This window comes from Amborella trichopoda, chromosome 5 (genome assembly GCF_054954075.1).
Source record: "Amborella trichopoda isolate Santa Cruz 75 chromosome 5, AtrichopodaSantaCruz75HAP2 v2.0, whole genome shotgun sequence".
NCBI classification, from domain to species: Eukaryota; Viridiplantae; Streptophyta; class Magnoliopsida; order Amborellales; family Amborellaceae; genus Amborella; species Amborella trichopoda.
Window position 1 is genome coordinate 41826507 of NC_142340.1, and position 24000 is coordinate 41850506.

General features: G+C 34.5%; 1 protein-coding gene across 15 annotated transcripts; it reads left to right on the top strand.

The window, feature by feature from the left end:
• The first annotated feature begins 5 nt into the window (after window positions 1–5).
• On the top strand, window positions 6–23894 carry LOC18424969 (subtilisin-like protease SBT3.5). 15 transcript variants are annotated; one of them, XR_016056327.1, is made up of 10 exons: window positions 6–118; window positions 703–806; window positions 964–1061; window positions 1857–2012; window positions 13427–14091; window positions 14172–14269; window positions 16722–16949; window positions 21430–21544; window positions 22035–22184; window positions 23168–23894. XR_016056327.1 is itself a non-coding variant. In XM_088867952.1 (10 exons), the coding sequence occupies exons 2-10, from the start codon at window positions 730–732 to the stop codon at window positions 23737–23739; spliced, it is 2199 nt and encodes a 732-aa protein (XP_088724078.1). In that variant the 5' UTR covers window positions 6–118; window positions 703–729; the 3' UTR covers window positions 23740–23894. The 15 variants fall into 15 exon arrangements, 9 of the variants coding, with proteins under 9 accessions (XP_088724078.1, XP_088724077.1, XP_088724082.1 ...); XR_016056326.1 differs by having other exon boundaries at window positions 715–806; XM_088867952.1 differs by having other exon boundaries at window positions 21995–22184.
• The last annotated feature ends 106 nt before the right edge of the window (window positions 23895–24000 follow it).

Sequence of the window (24000 nt, forward strand, 5' to 3'; positions counted from 1 at the left end):
CTTGTATAACAAGCGAATGAACAGGCACTAGCGCGCACACCAGATGGGATTCCTTCAACTTCTATTTCTCTCAGTTCTTGTACCACAACTTCTGAAGTGTGTGGGAGCAGCAAGCAATGTGAGGATTATCCTTACAATGACTCTTGGTTTAATCACTTTTTCCATTCTATGTTCTATTATTTTTATTCATGACTAGCGATTTTTGTATTTATTTACTTATTTATGGACTGTAATTTCATTTTCCGATAAAGTATTATACATAAGGATCATAGTCCTTTCTATTTTTCAGTTTTGGTAATTTGGCTGGGTTTGAAGAGCCCACAACCTCATGCTTGCAATTTGGGTGCCTTCAACACGAGCTATCAACTTGAACCCCCGTTGTTTCGGACTTATAATTTTCAAATTTGCAGAAACAGGGGTCTCTTATTTTTGAGAGAAATATGTTTTTTTGAAAAAAAATTTATGTACAGTTCTGATCGATCACGATCATATGACCACATACACAAACAAGCACACAGGGCTTTTAATTTGAGAACCGCAAGATGCACAATGGGCGATCCAATTTCCAGTCATAACCAGAGATATGAATCAGCCACTACTCTGCTTAGACAACACACAGAAATGGCTTGGCTTAAGAATCCCTTTACAAATTTTCCGTAGTAGTGAGGATTAAGTTTAGATAACACAGCTAAGTAATCACAGAGGGTGTTTTAGGTGCACATTGTCTACATGGGAGAGAAGCACCATGAAGATCCCGATGTTGTCCGGGACTTGCACCATAGCGTACTCACAACACTGCTCGGCAGGTGTGTCTTCAAATTGCCGACTTTGCCTTTGCCCAGATTTTTCTTTTTTCTTTTTCCCTTTTGCAGTTCAGGGGTAGGAATCGAACTTAAAATGAACATAAAATTTAACCTGATAATATTTCCATGTAAAAGTTGTTACCGCTTAATATTTTTGTAGCGAAGAAGCAGCTCGGGAGTCAATGGTGTACAGCTACAGACATGGCTTTTCAGGCTTTGCTGCAAGGCTAACAGAAAATCAAGCAAAGATCCTTTCAGGTAAATATAAGTGATGAAATAATTTTATTTAGGATCGTTGGAGAAAACGGAATTTATCAGTACTAACAGCAGTTATTATGTTTCACTTATAGTTTTAAAACTCGAACGAGCCAACTCGGACCCATCCGAGTAACTCGGCCTCGGCCATGGACCGAGGCGAGTTAGTTATACACAATATGTTTAAACTTTAAATATAACTCGCCTCGGCCAGATCTCGAATACCTTGGCTGACTCAATTTTTTTAACACTGGTTTCACTCTTAGGAACATAAATCAACAACAAGAATTTTCTGAATTAAGAATATAAAGCCCATGTAAGATGTTCCAATGGCCATGGTGCCTTCATGTAGGTAAGGTTATCCCACATATACCATAAGACCCTGAATAAAAGGAGGTCATAATTACTTCTAGGCATTACACACAAAGTTCAATAAGACCCTGAATAAAAGGAGGTCATAATTACTTCTAGGCATTACACACAAAGTTCAAGAATTATCTAGTCAATAACAATCTTACGACCGCCTGATTTGAAATCTTACGGACAAAAGTGTTTATGATCTCTTTGTATAAAAAGTAAATGATCTCTTCTGTATGTTTTTCCATCCCAATATATGAATGACATCTAGAGCATATACAAGGAATGATCATTTTCTTTGAACTTTTGTAAAAGGAAAATTTGGACTTTGTGTTCTTGAACACTTTGATATGACCATCGAAAATTATTGTTATTGTTATTGTTATTATTATTTTTGTTATTATTGAAATGGTACATGCATTTTAAATGTGAATGATGTAGGCTTTGAAGGTGTGATACGTGTGATACCAAACCACATGTACGAGCTACACACAACAAGAAGCTGGGACTTCCTTGGCCTCAGCCCCAAGTTACCATCAACCCTTCTTCATAAGGCCAACTCAGGTGACGGGATCATCGTAGGCGTTCTTGACACAGGCACGTGTTTATTCTTCTTCTTTTGTCCTTTTTTTTTTTTTTGCCATCGATAGGATGGGAATTAAATCAATGATTCAAAAGTTCTTGATCCATCTCAAAATTGGGTGGGTTAGTTTTAAGACTTAAAATCCTTCTTGTTATATCCACTTTCCTATGAGTTTTTGAATTGCGCCCCACTATATAGTTTAAGATTGACACATACAAATCTTTTCTATTTTTCAATTCCAAAAATATAATAAAATATTGTAGAAATTTTTCTTATGAAAATAAATGAAAAATAAATTATTGCACCCAAAAAAGAGATGATATAAGTGTGGGTGTTACTCATTAAAAAACTTAGGTCAATAACTAATTTCAAGCACGAGGATAGACTTTGACGACGTCTTTTGTGCCTATCCCAAACTTTCCCTTAATTATTTTAAATTTTCACATCTTTTTCCATTAGTATTATTTAATATTAATAATATGTCACCCCAAAATTAAAGACGAATAGTCTAACCTCAATAAAAATCAAAGATACTATCTTTTACATCTTAATTAAAAAATGCATCAAGACTTTCACACGCCATGCATCGTGTGCTTACTAAGAAAGAGCCTAATCCCTTGAATCCTACCGTAAAAGTTCAGATAACCATCAAGAACTAGAAAAGTTACAAGTTTAGTAAGAGATATTGAAAAATTCAGTGTAATATTGACATTTAAAAAAAGTTCTGTATATTTTATATTTTAAGCCGAAGTACCTCTTTACTTATTTATTGTCATATTAACCCCAGTTTGGACGTCCAACATCCGAACCGGGTCAAGTGAAAGACGACTTCGGTTGGATGTTTAGACCAATAAGTTTTTGCATAAGCACTGAAATCAAGTGTTCAATATATTAACATTCTTTTGGCCAAAAAAAAAAACGAGCCAAGTAAGTTCAGACATCCACTATATGAACTAGTGTTATACTAAAAATAGGACAAGTGACTTATTCTTTTTTTTTTTTTTTCTTTTTTTGTGTGTGTTTTTTTAGCGTGGGTTGGATTGGATATTTGTCCAAACTGCAGAAAATTCTGGATGACCTCTCTTCAATCCAAATTTTGTATTCCTATTTTACTATAGATATTTCTCTATCAAATAAATTTCATTAGAAACTAGACTCATAATGGAAGTCTAAAAACCTAGTGTGAGCTATAAAAAATTATGTTGAGAATATAAATAAAATCATGACTTCCAAGTCATGGAAATAGTTTTCATTGTAGAAAACAACACTTGTACACCCTGCAATAAGTCACAATAAAACTTCAACGAGCAATAAAATCATATGATTGGTGGGAAAAATCACGCAACTCAATAGACAGTTCCTGGATTTTGTAGGGTCAGAACTGGCACCCTTCATTGTTGAGTTCATAACTCTCAATTCCCTTAGGATCTCCCATTGAAATTTTGCAGGAAGATCCTACTCTTAAAGACACACAATATCACCGAAGTATGTAATAGGAAAATACCTCATTATCTTTTTCATATCACTACTCTTAAATAGCCCAAAATACCCATTATGCAGAGTGCCTTTCCGGTGTTGGAATATTTCAGTAATTCTTAACCGTGGATGTATTTCTTGACCACAAAAATCATTAGCTTTATTATATCTCATTTTCAAACTTGATCTAAACTCAATAAAGAGAAAATATAACTAATGGCATCAAGTATCAATAGCTCTGATAGCAAAGAAAGAAAGACTTATGTGATCTTTTACCGGGGAATAATATATATATATATATATATATATATATATATATATATATATATTTATTTTAATTTTGCCTATTTTGTTTTGGCAAAAGATCACTTACAAGTGGTCTTATTACAGCAACATATACTTCAAAATAAAATCAACATAACAATAAAACCAAGATCTTAAAACTTGTTGGCATTAAAATAACAATGCACTATGCTTGATAAGAAAAAATAAGATTACAATAAATAAATAAAAGAGTGTCGAAGATCACCTCAACCGGGCTTATTACACCCCACACCGATTCACCACCATCCGATGGTGCGGGATCTACGATCTTGCTTCAATCTCAAACCGGGAAAGCAAGTTTAGGCCAAGCGACACCAAGGGAACATGAACCCCTTTGATCACAGATTCAAACCCTAGGTGAATTCCCTTACCTTCCTAGGTTGAGAGATATGGATTCTCTTTTTGCTAAACCCTAAAACCCTTACTCATAAATTCATAGTTGAGAGATAAGAGAGAAAAGAACTTCATAACCTAAACTTTTAGGTTCTTTCACAATATGGGAGAGCGAGATTAAAGATGAGAGTGGGACATGCGCCCTTTTTTGGCTCTCATGAGAGAGAGATACTTTTCTTAAGAGAGAGAGATAGAAAGATAAGGTGTAAAGATTTTGGGTAGAGACAATCACTTTTTTATAGGTTTGAACAAGATTAGGGTTTCTTAAGGTTTTCCTCAGCTTGTCTCTTCTTGTAAGATTGAACTTAGACCGTCGATCAACGGTGACTTGTGGGGGGAGAGATCTGAATCATCAATTTCATAGATGGGTCATCAACATTATGGAATATACATGAATCCTTATCCCCTTTTCTTAAACTACTTTCCCATCAATAGAAATTAGATAAAATAAAGTTAATCAAAATATTATGCATACTATAAAATAGCACAAGTCTACTCAATCTTTTCACAAAATCTTTTAAAGATATATCAAGTCAATATCTTCCAACCATATGGTCACATACCATATAACCACAAAAATAGGAAAGAGAATAAGGGTGGGGCGTGCCACCCAAGGGAGGCACACATGAGCTCCTCCTTCTAGAAATATGATATGCCCATGTGAGCAATAGGGCTCCCATGGTATTTTTATATTTTTAAAATTAATAAAAAAATTTAGAATATTATTTGAATATTTAAACCATTGTAAAATCAATATTTTAATTTTATTAATCCAGAAATTATAAATAAAATATCCAGTGATTCATAAAAATTCAAATAATAATTCTAAATAATTTCTATCGTCAAACAAACACAATTAAATTAATTTGATAAGAAAAAGATCCATATGGTATAGGAATTGAATCAACAATCATCGAGCACTCCACCTTTCAACTGCGGATTACATACCACACTTGTTTTATCAAACCGATCTAGTGTTTTCCATGACCCACAGTCCAAGCAGAGGCTCATTAGTGGGTCACCAAAGTCTGGCCGATGAGCCAAGGGGTCGCAATCCTATTATGTGGATTACAGGTCTTCCCATAAATATCAATCAATGTCATCTAGACCTGATGCGATCACAGCTCTATGACCCATAGGGGTATCTCTCACACAGGCATACGCTTCACCTTAAAAAGTGGATTTCTGGCTTTCCCGAAAGTCTATCGATATGCATGTCGTGTGATGGCACATGGATGAGGCTTTGGCCCCTGTCTCTGTAGGCCACCATTACACACAAGGGTCACACAGTCCCTTGGCTCACTCATCTCGGCATATGCTCCGACCTCATCAAGGGCTAACCCATTATAACCCTTCTCGATTTGTTCTTTATCCCCAAGTAACATAGGTTTTCCTGAACTGACTGGCCTAGATCGTCAAGCACATATCGGTATCATCAAACATCGTTTGCTTAGTATAGTCCACGGTCGGCTACACTCCCACTGAGTTAATATTCCACTATACCAATTCAGTTTACAAGCACTCATAAAACCTTTAAAGGCCACATAAACCCAACAATAAGTTTGAACATCCACTATCTGAACTAGTGTTGTACTAAAAATAGGACAAATTACTGAGTTCCCACATGTCTGCTTCTTCTTCTTCTTTTTCTTGTTTCTGTTTTTGTGCTTTTTCTTTTTTTGTGTGTGTTTTTTTAGCGTGGGTTGGATTGGATGTTTGTCCAAACTGCAGAAAATTCTGGATGACCTCTCTTCAATCCAAATTTTGTATTCCTATTTTACTATAGATATTTCTCTATCAAATAAATTTCATTAGAAACTAGACTCATAATGGAAGTCTAAAAACCTAGTGTGAGCTATAAAAAATTATGTTGAGAATATAAATAAAATCATGACTTCCAAGTCATGGAAATAGTTTTCATTGTAGAAAACAACACTTGTACACCCTGCAATAAGTCACAATAAAACTTCAACGAGCAATAAAATCATATGATTGGTGGGAAAAATCACGCAACTCAATAGACAGTTCCTGGATTTTGTAGGGTCAGAACTGACACCCTTCATTGTTGAGTTCATAACTCTCAATTCCCTTAGGATCTCCCATTGAAATTTTGCAGGAAGATCCTACTCTTAAAGACACACAATATCACTGAAGTATGTAATAGGAAAATACCTCATTATCTTTTTCATATCACTACTCCTAAATGGCCCAAAATACCCATTATGCAGAGTGCCTTTCCGATGTTGGAATATTTCAGTAATTCTTAACCGTGGATGTATTTCTTGACCACAAAAATCATTAGCGTTATTTTATTATATCTCATTTTCAAACTTGATCTAAACTCAATAAAGAGAAAATATAACTAATGGCATCAAGTATCAATAGCTCTGATAGCAAAGAAAGAAAGACTTATGTGATCTTTTACCGGGGAATAATACATATATATATATATATATATATATATATATATATATATATATATATATATATATATATATATATATTTATTTTAATTTTGCCTATTTTGTTTTGGCAAAAGATCACTTACAAGTGGTCTTATTACAGCAACATATACTTCAAAATAAAATCAACATAACAATAAAACCAAGATCTTAAAACTTGTTGGCATTAAAATAACAATGCACTATGCTTGATAAGAAAAAATAAGATTACAATAAATAAATAAAAGAGTGTCGAAGATCACCTCAACCGGGCTTATTACACCCCACACCGATTCACCACCATCCGATGGTGCGGGATCTACGATCTTGCTTCAATCTCAAACCGGGAAAGCAAGTTTAGGCCAAGCGACACCAAGGGAACATGAACCCCTTTGATCACAGATTCAATCCCTAGGTGAATTCCCTTACCTTCCTAGGTTGAGAGATATGGATTCTCTTTTTGCTAAACCCTAAAACCCTTACCCATAAATTCATAGTTGAGAGATAAGAGAGAAAAGAACTTCATAACCTAAACTTTTAGGTTCTTTCACAATATGGGAGAGCGAGATTAAAGATGAGAGTGGGACATGCGCCCTTTTTTGGCTCTCATGAGAGAGAGATACTTTTCTTAAGAGAGAGAGATAGAAAGATAAGGTGTAAAGATTTTGGGTAGAGACAATCACTTTTTTATAGGTTTGAACAAGATTAGGGTTTCTTAAGGTTTTCCTCAGCTTGTCTCTTCTTGTAAGATTGAACTTAGACCGTCGATCAACGGTGACTTGTGGGGGGAGATATTTGAATCATCAATTTCATAGATGGGTCATCAACATTATGGAATATACATGAATCCTTATCCCCTTTTCTTAAACTACTTTCCCATCAATAGAAATTAGATAAAATAAAGTTAATCAAAATATTATGCATACTATAAAATAGCACAAGTCTATTCAATCTTTTCACAAAATCTTTTAAAGATATATCAAGTCAATATCTTCCAACCATATGGTCACATACCATATAACCACAAAAATAGGAAAGAAAATAAGGGTGGGGCGTGCCACCCAAGGGAGGCACTCATGAGCTCCTCCTTCTAGAAATATGATATGCCCATGTGAGCAATAGGGCTCCCATGGTATTTTTATATTTTTAAAATTAATAAAAAAATTTAGAATATTATTTGAATATTTAAACCATTGTAAAATCAATATTTTAATTTTATTAATCCAGAAATTATAAATAAAATATCCAGTGATTCATAAAAATTCAAATAATAATTCTAAATAATTTCTATCGTCAAACAAACACAATTAAATTAATTTGATGAGAAAAAGATCCATATGGTATAGGAATTGAATCAACAATCATCGAGCACTCCACCTTTCAACTGCGGATTACATACCACACTTGTTTTATCAGACCGATCTAGTGTTTTCCATGACCCACAGTCCAAGCAGAGGCTCATTAGTGGGTCACCAAAGTCTGGCCGATGAGCCAAGGGGTCGCAATCCTATTATGTGGATTACAGGTCTTCCCATAAATATCAATCAATGTCATCTAGACCTGATGCGATCACAGCTCTATGACCCATAGGGGTATCTCTCACACAGGCATACGCTTCACCTTAAAAAGTGGATTTCTGGCTTTCCCGAAAGTCTATCGATATGCATGTCGTGTAATGGCACATGGATGAGGCTTTGGCCCCTGTCTCTGTAGGCCACCATTACACACAAGGGTCACACAGTCCCTTGGCTCACTCATCTCGGCATATGCTCCGACCTCATCAAGGGCTAACCCATTATAACCCTTCTCGATTTGTTCTTTATCCCCAAGTAACATAGGTTTTCCCGAACTGACTGGCCTAGATCGTCAAGCACATATCGGTATCATCAAACATCGTTTGCTTAGTATAGTCCACGGTCGGCTACACTCCCACTGAGTTAATATTCCACTATACCAATTCAGTTTACAAGCACTCATAAAACCTTTAAAGGCCACATAAACCCAACAATAAGTTTGAACATCCACTATCTGAACTAGTGTTGTACTAAAAATAGGACAAATTACTGAGTTCCCACATGTCTGCTTCTTCTTCTTCTTTTTCTTGTTTCTGTTTTTGTGCTTTTTCTTTTTTTATCATGGGTTGGATCGGACACTTGTCCAAACTCATAAGGTGTGGGCGAGTGGATTTGAATGTTCAACATCTAAATGAGTTTTTCACCAAAAAAAAAACAAAAAGAAAGACCGCAGTTCGGATATCGGATGTCTAAGCTAGAAATAGTTTGGGAATAAAGAAAAAAAAATGAAAAATTAAGACTTGATTGTAAAATAGAAAATATATAAAAATACAAAAAAAATTAATATAAAAAACATAATAGTATTATTTTGTAAATTTCCTAAAATTTCGTAAGATTTACAAATCCATTTGGAAAAATTATGTTTTACATTTCATAATGTTTGGGAGGAGAGAGAAAAAGAAACAAACCCTACTTACTTTTTGTTTTGCCAATTAGCATTCGGAAATGGGAGTGAGACATAGTGTTGACCAATGGTATAAAAAACGGTTCGGTGACCCGGATCGGGCACCCAAAAAATCGATTCGGATCGGTGAATCGGCGATCCGGATCGAGAATCGGGTGAATCTGTCTGAATAAAGCTTAAAAAAAATCCGAAAAAATTATTAAAATTCATTATAAATATTGTTGTTTTGAAATTCAATAAGAAATGAGGGTACTCCATTAAGAATTTTCATGTTTTTGAATGAATATGCGAATATTGATATGTTCTTTCTCTGCATGAACCGTCATTCATCATTTAATTTACATCACACAAAAGGATAAACATAGAATTATCATAGAATAAGTATATCAACATACATGGACTACAATAAAGCATAAATTAGTAACATATGATCTAAAAATAAAATGATAGACGACGTTATTGTTCCTCTTGGTCACGCTGGTTCCATTCATTGAATTCGTTTAACAATTCATTGATTCAATCTAAAAACGAATCGTCGATATTAGCAGGCGTCTGATTATTCCCAAATCTCTGAGTGTTAGTGTTTTGTTGTGTTCCCAATCCAAAATCCCCGAAGCTTATCCATCTTTCATGCTCACCTGTACTGTCGTGCTCATCCCTACACTAATGCTGTTGGGACTCGATATGTGAATAATATGGCTGGGATAGGGTAGCCACAGAATCATCATCTCCCTCATTTTCTCTTTGAATAATATGGATTAAAAAAAAAAATTAACAAATTTTCAAACAAATCGATCATGGATTAAAAAAAAAAAATCACAAATTTTTTAAAAATTCTATCATGGATTACAAAAAAAAGTTCGATCATGAATTAAAAAAAAAAAATCACAAATTTTCAAAAAATTCTATCATGGATTACAAAAAAAAATTCGATCATGGATTAAAAAAAAAAAATCACAAATTTTCAAAAAATTCAATCATGGATTACAAAAAATTCGATCATGGATTACAAAAAATTCGATCATGGATTACAAAAAATTCGATCATGGATTACATAAAATTCGATCATGGATTACAAAAAAAAAAAAAACATAAAAAAACCAAAAATTCCATCGTGGATTACATAAAAAGAAAAAAACAATTCGATCATGGATTACAAAAAATTCAATCATGGATTACAAAAAATTATATCGTGGGTTACAAAAAACAAAAAAAAACAAAAAATTTGATCATGGATTACAAGAAAAAAAAACAAACATTTCGATCATGGATTTCAAAAAATTCGATCATGGATTACAAAAAATTCTATCATGGATTACAAAAAATTCGATCATGGATTACATAAAATTCGATCATGGATTACATAAAATTCGATCATGGATTACAAAAAAAAACAAAAAAAAAAAAACAAAAAATTCGATCGTGGATTACAAAAAAAGAAAAAAACAATTCGATCATGGATTACAAAAAATTCAATCATGGATTACAAAAAACTCTATCATGGGTTACAAAAAAAGCAAAAAACAAAAAATTCGATCATGGATTACGAAAAAAAAAACAAACATTTCGATCATGGATTACAAAAAAAAAAACGAACATTTCGATCATGGATTACAAAACATTCGATCATGGATTACAAAAAATTCTATCATGGGTTAAAAAAAAAAACAAAAAACAAAAAATTCGATCATGGATTACAAGAAAAAAAAACAAACATTTTGATCATGGATTACAAAAAATTCGATCATGATCATAGAATAAAAAAAAAAAAAAAACAATTCGATCATGGATTACAAAAAAAATCGATCAAGTGTTACAAAAAAATCTATCATGGATTACAATACAAGAAAAAAATAAAAAAAAATTGTGTTCTTTTATACGGGACTAGCCGATTCACTGTCGCCGATTCACTGTACGAGACTCGCCGATTCCGTACAGTGAATCGGCGAGTCACTGTGCAGAACTATCCGGTTCTCTCTAAAACCGGATGATTCCTATTTTTTTCACCGATTTGATCCGTCCATGACGATTCCCGAGTTGAACAGGGCGAATCCGGTTCGGCTCGGCGTTTTTTTAAGCACTAGTGTTGACCATCGAAACCCTAATTAATTAAAAGTTGAGGCCAAAAGTCCGTTTTATATAGTGACCTGCATGACACGCGACCTTTGATTCATTTAATCAAGTTATATGTACTATTTACGCTTATGTCCATTAGCATAATTTTAGAAGTTTTTGTTCTTGTCCAAGTAATCATGAAACGGGCCTGTTTCTCATTAGCAACCCTATTATTGCTGCTGCTGCTACTAAAATAAAGGGCAAGAATGTCCTTATCTATTAATTGTAAAAAAAAAAAAAAGAATGACCTTATATATATACAATACACAGATTTTTTTAGCTTCTAATCATCATCTTTAAAACTAATAATTGGAACTATCCTTTATAACTTTGTTTCTTATAATTTTTTGGTTCTATTCCAACTGTTATCCTCATCATCATTAGAACCTTTTTCAAAATATTTGGAGTTGGCTGGTTTTATTTCAACGGTCATAAGCTAAAATTACAACAAGATTTGTGTATTTAAGATATATAGGAATACCACCAATCCCCCTCCTCTCCTCCCCCACCCCAACCCCCAAATAAAAAATAAGAAAGGGGAAATTTATCAAACTATACTTAAAATGTGAACTATTGAACTTCTTACCGCCAGTTTTTTTATCTGATTACACATAGTTCAGCATTCTCTTCATCAAATTTCAAGTAGCCCATCAGATGATACATCAAAATAGGTTTTAAGACAAAAGATTACGCTTAAGGTAAAATGCCGAATAGTTCAACTTTTAGTGCATTTTAATAAAGAAAAATAGTTTAAAACTTTCTTCGAACTTCTTGGGGTTAAATCTTACACCTCTCATTCAAACAAGATGTCTTCCCACATGCCAAAGGCCCACTTTGTCTATTCATTGAAATAATGTCAGGGTGGGGCTGGCCCGATCTATCAGCCCAGCCCAATTTCGCTTGATTATTAATTCGACCCAGATTGCGCCAATGAGGCTCAGTTCAACTAGCTAGAGCCTGTCGTAAGGATAAGCCGAGCTAGAGGCTCTGGTATCTGAAAGGACACCAAGAAAAATAAGGGAAAATGATGTAGTCTGCCTCCTTAACAAATATGATCAACTTAGACCTTCAGGTCTCCAAAACCTCATGGATCCTTTGATGAATTGGACGGATAATCCCCTCCCCACATCTGGTTGGGAGGAGTATCCATGTCATTTTCCCTTTAAACAATGTGAGGGATTCAGTCGAGTACCCTCGAGTTATGTGCAAATTAGGGCATACAACAAAGAAACCCCCATGAAAGAAGAAATAATGATTTGTGTAAATTACCTAGTGGTAAAATTTGTGGATTGTCGTGTCGATTCGAATGAATCAATCTTTTCACTTAACACAAGAGTTAAATCTTTGCCTACTAGGCAAGAGGATAACAAGTTATAAATTAAACCTTTGCCTACTAGGCAAGAGGATAGCAAGTTATAAATTAAATCTTTGCCTACTAGGCAAGAGGATAGCAAGTTATAAATTATGTCTCGATAGGACAAGCATTTCTACTATATTAAGCGGTTAATGGTGGCATTACTATCACCTTTTTTGTAGTGACGAAATATTGTCTGTGTTTCTCATCCTTTGCTTGTATGAACCAAAGGGAAAGATGACTTTGGGTGGCTCCAAATTTGAAACCAAGTGGATAAATTAGGAATTTCTTTCAAGTGGATTCATTGGATCCATTCATTAGTAGTGTTGAGTCAGAATTAGTATAGCTGACCTTCCTCCGAGGTTGCCTTGCAGTTTTGATCAAAAAAGACATGCTACATATCAAAAATAAAAAAGTAATAAAAGTGAAAATATTATACAAATTTTTTTATATGATTTATATGTATTTGTACATATCAAAAATAAAAAACTAATAAAAATTGAAAATATTATATAAATTTTTTATATGATTTAGATGTGTTTTTGCCGTAAGTACGATTTTTTTTTAAGTATCCCAAACTATAAATAGGTTTTTTATTTACAGTATTTCAATCCCTAAAAATAACGTGCATCGTATCACATCATCGAGACCCTCCATTTTCAAGTGTTCATAGGTCCTTGAGATATGTACCATTTGTTAAATTCTACAATCAATAATTATGAATAGAATTTAGAGCCATCATAAATATTTTTGTGGACAAGGTTTTGAGGTGAGGCTTTACATTTTCTCATAAGGCCTAGGCTTTATAGAAATTGCATCCCCTAACTAAAACGTAGTTGTGTTCCAGGAGTGTGGCCTGAGTCAGAGAGCTTCAATGACAAGGGCATGGATCCCATCCCTGGCCGTTGGAAGGGAATCTGCCAACCAGGCCAGCAATTCAACTCATCAAATTGCAATCGCAAGCTCATCGGTGCTCGTTGGTTCGTCAAAGGGCTCGAAGCCGAGCTAGGAGAACCCGTGTCCACTGCTGACCCTACCGAGATAGTGTCTGCTCGTGACATTAATGGCCATGGCACACACTGTGCCTCCACAGCAGTGGGCTCTCCAGTAGCATCCGCAACGTATCGTGGGCTAGCGGTTGGAGTGGCCCGGGGTGGAGCACCGCTTGCTCGCCTTGCTGTGTACAAGGCCTTGTGGACGTTAGGCGGGTCCGCTGCAGACATACTGAAGGCCATTGACTATGCCATCCATGATGGGGTTGATGTCCTGTCTATTTCCCTTGGCATTCGCACTCTACCCCTTTACTCTTATGTGGACGAAGGTGACGGCATAGCCATTGGCGCATTCCATGCCATGGCTCGGGGAATCACGGTCGTATGTTCAGGGGGAAATGAAGGGCCTGAACCTCGAACAGTCAAGAACACTGCACCTTGGATCATAACAGTTGCTGCTAGCACCATTGATCGCGCATTCCCCACTGCCATCACTTTGGGGAACAATCGTACATTCTTGGTATTCAAATTTTTGGAGAATCTCAACTTAATCTTCGAAAACAATTTTTTCACATGAGCATTTTGATTGTTGTGATGTAGGGTCAGGCCATGAATACTGAGAAAACATTGGAAGCATTTGTTGGGTTGGAGGAATCAATGAGCCTTGCTACAAATAGTAGCTTTGGACCTCTAGCTAGGTATGTAAAGAAGGAGATGGTTTTGATAAGGTTGAAAATTTACATAAATTTTGATAAAGATGTTGCTTAAAACCCCATAAAAAAAAGCAGATCAAGTTCAGGAAAACCTTGTAAAGGTTCCTACTGCACAATTTTAAGCTTTAAAAATAGTGTAAAATAAACACCTAAAACGGGGATCTAGATAAAGGTTTGCAAGATTGACCATTTTTAAGCCCTAAAATCTCTTCTTTCTTTTTTTTTTTTTTAGATCCATAATAATCGAGGTGGAGATGATATTGGAACTATGTTTTCTAAAGAGATTTAAGGTCCATTTATAAAAATAACAAGTTTATATAAAGGTGAGGCCCCAAACCTCAAAAAATCACTAAAAGAAGTTGTTTCGAACTTAAAAAAAAAAACTCTCAATTCCATCATTTCGACTTCAAGATTTATGGAAATGAGAAAAAATAAATTTCAAATTTTAGAAATAGTGGATCTTTTAATACATATCTAGACCATCAATTTTCAAGATTTTCAAGTGTTCATATATCTGCTCGATCTATACTATGTTTTAACCTTTAAATTTTAGACTTGGAGATTAAATAAATTTTTAGGCCATCATAAAGATTTATGATATTAAAAAGATATATTTTCGGCACTGTTTGAAGGTGTACCTTACTTTGATTGTTTAGGGCCTCGGCCTTATACAAACTACACCCTTTATAATAATAAAAAACCAAGACTCACTGCAATGCTTTTACTATTCTTTCTTTAAAGAGGAAGGCACCCTTTTTTTCTTAGAGGTTTTTCAAAGTTGGGTAGAATGATGTCAAATTAGGCCCAACAAGGCTCCCATCCATCTAACCTAGGGCCAAATTGTCACAAAAATACACAAAAACATTCCCTGACCTTGAGCAATGACTCTAGGGGCCAACGTACTGGGTTTTAAATTCAATTGCTCAATTGTTTGAGTTGGACACCTGGTTTTAATTACCTAGCCACTGAATGTTGATTGTTCCATTCAAAACCTGGGTTAATTGCAATCTCAGTCTAACTAGCCAAGTTAAGCTGTGTTGAAACCAGCCTACTAAACCCTATGAATGGTCCATTTGTCCTGCGTATATTACACAAATTGAAGTCTGGCTCAGTCCAAAGAGTCCCTTGAGGGACCAACACCTAGCCTGTGTTGGGACTTCCCTGTCTCATTCACAAACTAGTTTTCCTATGTTCTAAAGGAAAAAATTCCTATGAGGTTGCAACTTTGTAGGATATAACTAAGGTGCATCTCAAAAATCAAGTACAAAAGAGTATTATGAAGTTGGAAAACCTTCCGATTGATTATCTCGACCTCAAGATGTATGGATATATAAAAAAATATCATGTCTTAAAAATAGTGTATCTTCTAACAAGTTTTTTGGAATGTCTATTTTCAAGATTTTTAAGTATTTATATATCTGTTCGATCTGCATTTTTTTAAAAATTTTAAAAGTTGAATACAGATTTTCAATCTATTGTAAAGTTTTCAACATCGGAATTACATCTTCTGGCAAAATCTAGAAATGCACTTTACTAATATATTGCGAGGTGGGCAACTTGTACAAACCTCACTCTTTTTAAAACCATAAAAGGTGAGAAAGTCCCCTTTAGTATTCAATAAATGGGACTGATTGAATGAAAGGAAGGGGGAGTTGTCCATAGTCTACTGAGGGATACTGTAAATACTAATATGATGATGCTACATTGTATTTTCAAATATTATCCTAACCTATTCAAAAAATGACTTTCGAACCTAAATTGTAAGAAAGTTTTGGATGCAGATTTATGGTTTTCTAGTATTTTGAGTAAGTTTAACCTCTAGAAACATTGTGATTTAATAACAATTTTCCCCTTTCAAAATCATTTTCACCTTTTTATATTTTTTTCCTTTTTCTTTTCTTTTTTTTTGGGGGGAACTGGGTTTGAGTGTTAAGAGGTTAACTACTTTGTATACCACACCTAAAGGGAGGAAATAATTTATAACGGGTAAGGATATTTGTTTGGTAAAATGTGGTTGGAGTGATATTTATGTAAAAGGATTGTATAACCATTCATTTTTTGTACAAAAATGTCACAATTGTTTTTAGCCACTGGATATGAAATCTACCATACTAAAATATATCACAGCTTTCGAGAAATTTGTTTTGGATATTGTGCTTAATTACTGTCACATCACCACCGATTTGATTTCACATCCCATAGTTGACAATGATTGTGAGCTTTTGGTATCAAAAATAAATGGTCTCATCATATATATTTTCTTATACAAATTCATATTTCTAAAATCCAATGTCCTCAATGAATCAACTGTGTATCAGTTTCGAGAACATTGGGTATTTATAACATTCACACACACAGCAATTACCTTTCTTTCTTTCCTTTTTCTCCTTTTTTGAACTTCAAAGAGTGGAGTCCTTCTAATGCTAAGAATATGCAGGCGATGCTTGAGTGGATTTTTAAGGCCTGGGTCAGCTAAAGGGAAGGTTGTTCTCTGTTTCGCACCTAGCACTACCCAAGCATCCCAAGCAGTTGCTTCAGCGGGGGGAATAGGTGCCATCTTTGTGCAACAATCAAACAACCTCTTAACTCCATGCACACCAATTCCATGCATTCAAGTAGATTACCAAGTTGGCACTCAGATACTTTCTTACATCCAAAAGTCCAGGTAAGCTCACTCCTTAGAAATAATGTTTTATTAAAGAGTCAGTTACATTTTGAGAGCTTAGTGTTCTTTTTTTTCTCTTTTTTTTTTTTTTTTTTTTTCTTTTTTTTTTGACAAGAGTATTTAACTTTTATTGCAATAAGTCAAAACAAAAATAAATTGGTTAAAGTAGAACAGAGGAAATAACTAAACCATCAAGATCCACCCCTTTTTTAGCCAACTCATCAGCAGCCAAGAAAGCCTCCCTGCAAACATGGTGATAATATTGAGAGACCAACAGTTGATAATATTGAGAGAATCCCCTTCAACAATCAACCCATTTCCCAAACTTTTCTCTTTCCATATCAAACACCCCTGTAATAAGGCAGCCAATTCAGCGTGATTAGATGTTACAACCCCACACGGGCCAACAAAGCAAAATAATACAGACCCCTCACTACCCCTACAAACACCACCAATTCCAGCGTTCCTAGTATTTCCAAACGAAGAACCATCAAAATTAAGCTTAAAGCTACCTTCTATTGGAGAGATCCATATCAATCTCGATCAAATCTTAAGGAAGCGGTAATTTATCAAATTTTCCAAGTTATAGAAAACATCAACTTTAGAAACCTCAAACCCCTCTTTCGTCACTCTGAACCAATTCCAAACCGTATTCAAAAATCTATTTCTGATTTCCAATAAATCCAATGATACTCCATCAAAAGGTCTTTCATAGTATTCAATTACATTAGATTGTTTTGTTAATAAAAAAAATTTATTGTGTCTTATTTATACGCTTCTTTGCATCTCTACTCTCTACATGTGCTGTCTAATTTTTTCTCAATGTAAAAATATTCAATGTGACCTAAATACACATCCCCCTTTATTTAAAAGATATATGAACTTCTCATGTCTAGAAGGCAAATTTTAGATTGACATTAGCATGTACCTATCCGCGCCTATATGCTGCTATCCACCAAGTACGTCATTTCCTTTTTGTACCCTTCGTGTTAAAAATCGTCTTATTATTTTATTTTTTATTTTTTTGGTAAAAACTCTTAGGTCCTATTTGGATGACTCTTAATTTTCTATGGAATATTTAATTGTATCTAAAATTAGTTAATGTGGTTTGTATAAGGCTGAGGCCCTAACAAGCAAACTAAGGTGCACCTTCAAATATTACTAAAATATATTGTTTTAGTATAAAAATATTTAAGATGACCTTAAAATTTATTTCAACTTGAATTATAAAATTAAAAGATTAAAAAATAGTGTAGATCAAGCAGATCTATGAACATTTGAAAATCTTGAAAATTGAGGGGATAGTTGATACAAGATGCACTATTTCCAAAACTTGAAATCTATTTTGTTTTCTCGTATCAATACATCTGGAGATTGTGATGATCGAATTGAGGGATTTTTATTATTGAAATATTTATCATCTCATGAATGTTTTAGGTGCACTTAATTTGATTGTTTAAGGCTTCAACCTTTTATAAACATTTTTCAAAATTAATATATACTCTGAATAGTGTTATTTTGTTAGTTGTTTGGTACATAATTGCATAATATTATTTAACTATTTAATTTTTTTTAGTGATTTTCTATAATTTTTAGTTATTTCTAGCTCATGACATATGATGTTCAGCAATTTTTGTGAATAAAGTAAAAACAGTTTCTCAAAAAGATAAACTTATATATATAAATGCCTATAAGGTGATCTCATATATTATGATGGACATAACTAAAAAACATATAACCTATTATCTGGACTAACTTTATTGTGATAATGAGTACATCCAAATGGGCCCTTACATTTGTCACTTATTGATTAACTTAACGAGCCAATTCACCTCTAATACTTTCAATCGCCTGCTGTCCAGAAAGCATTTCCCTGATGTGTTTGAGCTATCTTCTCTTCACTATCATATTTTACAAGCTATCTTGCCCTCTATCTTAGAATTCCATCCTTCTAGAATATCATTAAAACAAATAAAAATATAAGAGCCTATATGCTTCATGCTCTATGAACCAATTCTAGGATTGATAGTTGAGGTATACAGTCCATTTGTTTTTGGGCAAGCAAATAATGGACTTCAACAAAGGAATGCTTCATTTCAATAGTTTGTTCTTATAAAGGACATTCAAGGCAAAATATATTGCATTGATTATATTGGTCATGTAGTCATGATAATCCTATTTGAAAATCATTTGAGAACATTTTTTGCCCTTTTTTTCTTCTGAACATGCCTAGAGGGAGTGGGAGTCAGTGTTAAAAAAATTTGGAAATGGACCCTAAGTCGGCGAGGGTCCAATTTTGATTTTGCTAGTAGTTGGGCTAGGTTATAATTCGCAAAGAAATAAGGAAAACAGATGATCGGATGTATTGGGCGGATTCTAGAATTTTCTATCGGAATTGTCCACCTAGTTCTGATCCAACTCAATCGATTCCCATTCAAGGCCGAAGAATTTTGAATTATTGGTTCACATAGTTATCACTCTTGCCAACATTTGTTGCATTCTACAGCTGTGATTTGCCCAAAAGTGTGCCTGAAAGATTTTAATGAAGAAATGACTCTAACTGAAATGAAACTACAGAACACATAAATGGGAAAACGAAACTCATTCTTGATCGTTACGGTACGGATCATGAGTTTCTTATGTTGAACATTGGATTTAGGGAGGATTTCTAAGGGACCTTAGCCACATTATTTAATTTACATCCCAGTTCATTTTGTATAAACAAGGACCATCCTTGTATCAAAGGATGTAGTATAAAAAGTGACCCTCACATAAGCCAAATGGTTTAATGAGACTCACCTAGTAAAGTTGAGTCTAAGCTGCAATTACTATTAGTAATCAAGCTTGCTTGCTTGCTTCTTTGTGTGTGGACTAGCTTGTTGTTGTTTTAAGTTCCCTCTGGATGAATTTTGTTCCGAAGTGTCCAAAAGATCCCCTCCCTTTGACTAGAGTGGTTTTATAGACTTTAAGAGAGATATGGTTGAAGAACATAAGTCTTTGTCCAACTTTTGTTGATCTCTAGCCATTCCTTCTTCAATTCAAAAGGCCGATGACGCTTAGATTGAATCATTTGTTATTTGAATTTGAACTATAAATGTTTTGATCACGGTTCTTGTTCGACAGTCAACTTGTCCTATAAACTTTGACCAAATGTTCTCGTGTGGTGAGACAGTTTAATAACTTATTCAGAACTTCCTTGTTTTTCACTTAAGACCCATGGGTTTTTTATACCCATTTCATTCCTCTGAAAGAGCTTTATACTCATATGTGCATGATTTGTTGAACACCATATCTTGATAATTGGTTGTTTCAATGGACCTTCTGGTAATCAAAATAGCATAGGTCCTTCTCAAGGCTCTACCTCTTGGAAATTTTTATGAGAGATTTTTAGTGGCACCCAAACATGTTGCTCTAATAGTATCTCAAACTATTGGCAAGAATATACCACTCCATTAGACATCATTGTGGTATACCTTTTTATCTTTTGAAGTAAAGGTAGCAGATATAGATATTTTTGGGCTCACTGAGGAGCAGATATAGAGACTTATGGGCTCATTGAGGTTACGACTCTGAATAGCGCAGAAAAGCAGACAAGCATAAATATAGCAGACCCCAAAAAAATTGAGAAAAGAATTTGATGATGATAATGAAGTAAGGTGAGCATCTGTTATTGTATAGATGATCAACTATTTATTGACTTTGTGACAACAAGAAACATTCCTATCAAGATAGTCACGTTGCAAGATACAATAATGACACCAACAATGATCACCATTGCAGTTCTATGTAATGCGAGAACTTGCTTACACGGTAAATGAATATACTAATAGTAACTTGGTTCCCTTACTAAATGGACTTTTAAATTGCAAATTCTCATAATACATGGCCTCTTAATCTATGTTAAATATTTTATCAATGTAGTCATATGAGCTTACCCTACAATAGATTAATGTTTACAAATATAGCCATGTCTGCTCTAATGATATACAACAATGAGCTTAGAGTCTCATTCCACCCAAAACAAAAAAATTCTCAATAATTAGTTACATATTACAATTTAATGAACTTTTATCGGATCGTCAAAGCATAAGATGTTTTAGCATAATACATAAAGAAAGAGAGCTAAACCCTAAGTGAGGATCACCCTACTCACCACCAAAACCTTGTGGGATTAAGTTAATCATCCTCAAAGAAAGAACATTGTGAATACTTATTCTTTACTGTTATAACTAGAGAAACGAAGGAGAATTTCAAGCCATCCACAAAGATGCATATGACCTAATTTATGAAATTTTTATATACTTTCTCTGAAATGGAAATGGAGTTATTCCAATCTTGGGTTCAAAGTTCCTAATCGAAGTTGGGTTACTAACCTATTAAATCCTTGAAAATTTCGCTACTAGTGTAATGAATTTTAAAAATAATTGTTGATTCCTAGTTCAAGTTTTGAAACTCGAATTAAAAGATCAGTGGCATGCAGTTCTCCAGTGGTGAAGATAAGTCATTCAAACACATTAATAGGAAGCATAAAATCACCCAAAGTGGCCATCTTTTCCTCACGAGGACCCAATTCCTTATCTCCAGCTATTTTAAAGGTAAATGGTTGCTCACTTTTCTCTCTTTAAGGTGATTGAAAAAATTACCATACTCATGTTACAATAGCAGCAATATCTTGTGCTTTCAACAATTTGATACCAAAAATGGACAAGTTTAGGCACAAATTTTGCAAAGGATTCCCTTTCATCTAAATTTTTTACCATGGTGACATTGCTCATACAAAAATTTTGATCACAAAATCTAGTTTTGGTTTCAAGATCATGATTTTCAAGCCATCCTACTACTATTGCACAAGTGATTAACTTTAAACAAATGGTGCGTATATGCATTTCTATAAATAACAAAGTTGAAGAGGCAATTGTATTTTGAATGCAACCTTCAAGCATGCATGGTGAATCATATGAAATCAATGGCATACAAATGTCATAGAATAAGCCCATTTAACTTTGAGACAGTATGAGATCTATTTGTTTTTCTTCATGGAACAGCCAGATATAACTGCTCCTGGGGTCTACATTTTGGCTGCAGCACCAACGTCAGACTCGACAAGCGACAAGTTTGTATTCATGTCAGGAACCTCAATGTCATGCCCCCATGTAGCCGGCCTAGTCGCTTTGCTCAAGTCTATCTATCCTAATTGGTCTCCTGCTGCAATAAAATCCGCTCTTATCACCACTGGTGCATCTCTCTCTCTCACTTATGAAAGATCAATTTTGGCATTTGAACCTAAGATGTAGAGCTTCAATTGTCAACAACCTAACCATTGATGCCCATACCAATTGATATCATTTTCTCCATCCGACAAAGGACCATGTTAAGCCATTTATGAAAATCCCTCATAGTTGCAAGTTGGATCCAGTTCAAATTGGTATTGGTTTTGACCCAGTGTTTCAAAACTCGAATCAGGCTCTGACTCATCAAGGTTTGCTTCAGATTTAGGCTCTCGAGCATTCCCTAGTTGAATCAAGCTATATTTTACAATGAAATTAGAAAAAAGAAAGAAACAGAAAGCTAATAACTACTAGACTTGGAGCAATTATGGGGTTCCTCGAACAGTAATCACTTTGCTCCAGATCCCAACCTGACTTAGGGGAATCCAATTTGGCTTTGAAATTTTTTCATCACTAATTTGGACAACTGTTTAACCCCTTAAAAACCCAGAGTTTACCTGTTTGGTTGAGTCACTCGTTTAGTTTTGGAAGGAAAAAATGACACACATAGCTGCCTGATTTCACATTTGCAACTACTGGTATTTTTCTTCTTCATTTTTTTTTTTCTCTTGCCAAAAGTAAATGATTTTATAGTATACAATCTTTTTGTAAAATGCCCTTGTTTATCTAAAAAATAAATGACGAGCTACTGGTTATTTGCTAAAAAAAATGGCCTATCCAGGTAGTAATTTGATGTTTATGATGGCTTCTCGCAAATCCACTAGAAGCCACATGGACCCTCATGCTCTTTAGCATATACCTTAATTAACTTGTGCTAAAGAAAAAATAATTATAAATTGTAAAATTAAAAAAACTAAGAGATACAAAAATGTATGCCTTGTGGATTTAAAAAAAAAAAAAAACATAGAATCAGGTATATGCATATGATCATATATCTATCATTTGAATATATATTACAATCAATTGACTGCAAATACGTTCCAATTGAAGCATCAACAATAGACAAAAATGAAGAGCCAATGCTAGCAGAGGGAAGTCCCCGCAAGGTGGCCGACCCCTTCGACTACGGTGGTGGCCATGTGATCCCTAACCTAGCTGCTGATCCCGGTCTCATTTATGACATGGATATTTCTGACCATATCATGTTCCTCTGTGCCATGGGCTACAACAATTCTGCCATCTCATTCGTCGCCTCAGAAAAAATCTCCTGCCCTAAGGAGCCCCCCTCAATACCAAATCTAAACCTACCCTCTATTGTAATTCCTGAGCTTAAAACTTCAGTGACCATTACAAGAAAGGTTACCAATGTGGGTGAGGTCCAATCAGTCTACCAAGCTATGGTTTTGTCTCCTACTGGTGTGAAAGTAGTAGTGGAACCTGCAGTTTTATACTTCAATAATGCAACCAAAGTGCTTCCTTTCAAGGTGACCTTCACAGTGGTACACCAAATGCAGGGGGACTATACCTTTGGGAGTTTGATTTGGAGTGATGGCGAGCACTTTGTTCGTAGCCCGATTGCTGTACGCAGGGTGATGTACGACTCCTATGCAGATATCTATTAAAGTTCAACAAATATTCTTAACTAAGTGCTTTTTAAAATAAGTTGTACCTCAAAAATCTATTCGAAAATGTTACTCAAACACTGAAAAACCCTCAAATTGATCATCTCGACCTCGAGTTGTATGAACATGAACAAAAAACTTTGAAGTCTTAAAAATACTACATCTTATCTAGACGATCTATTTCAAGATTTTTAAGTGTTTTTATGGATGTGCTCGATCTATTCTAATTTTAGAGCTTTAAATTTTATAATTAGCTACTAA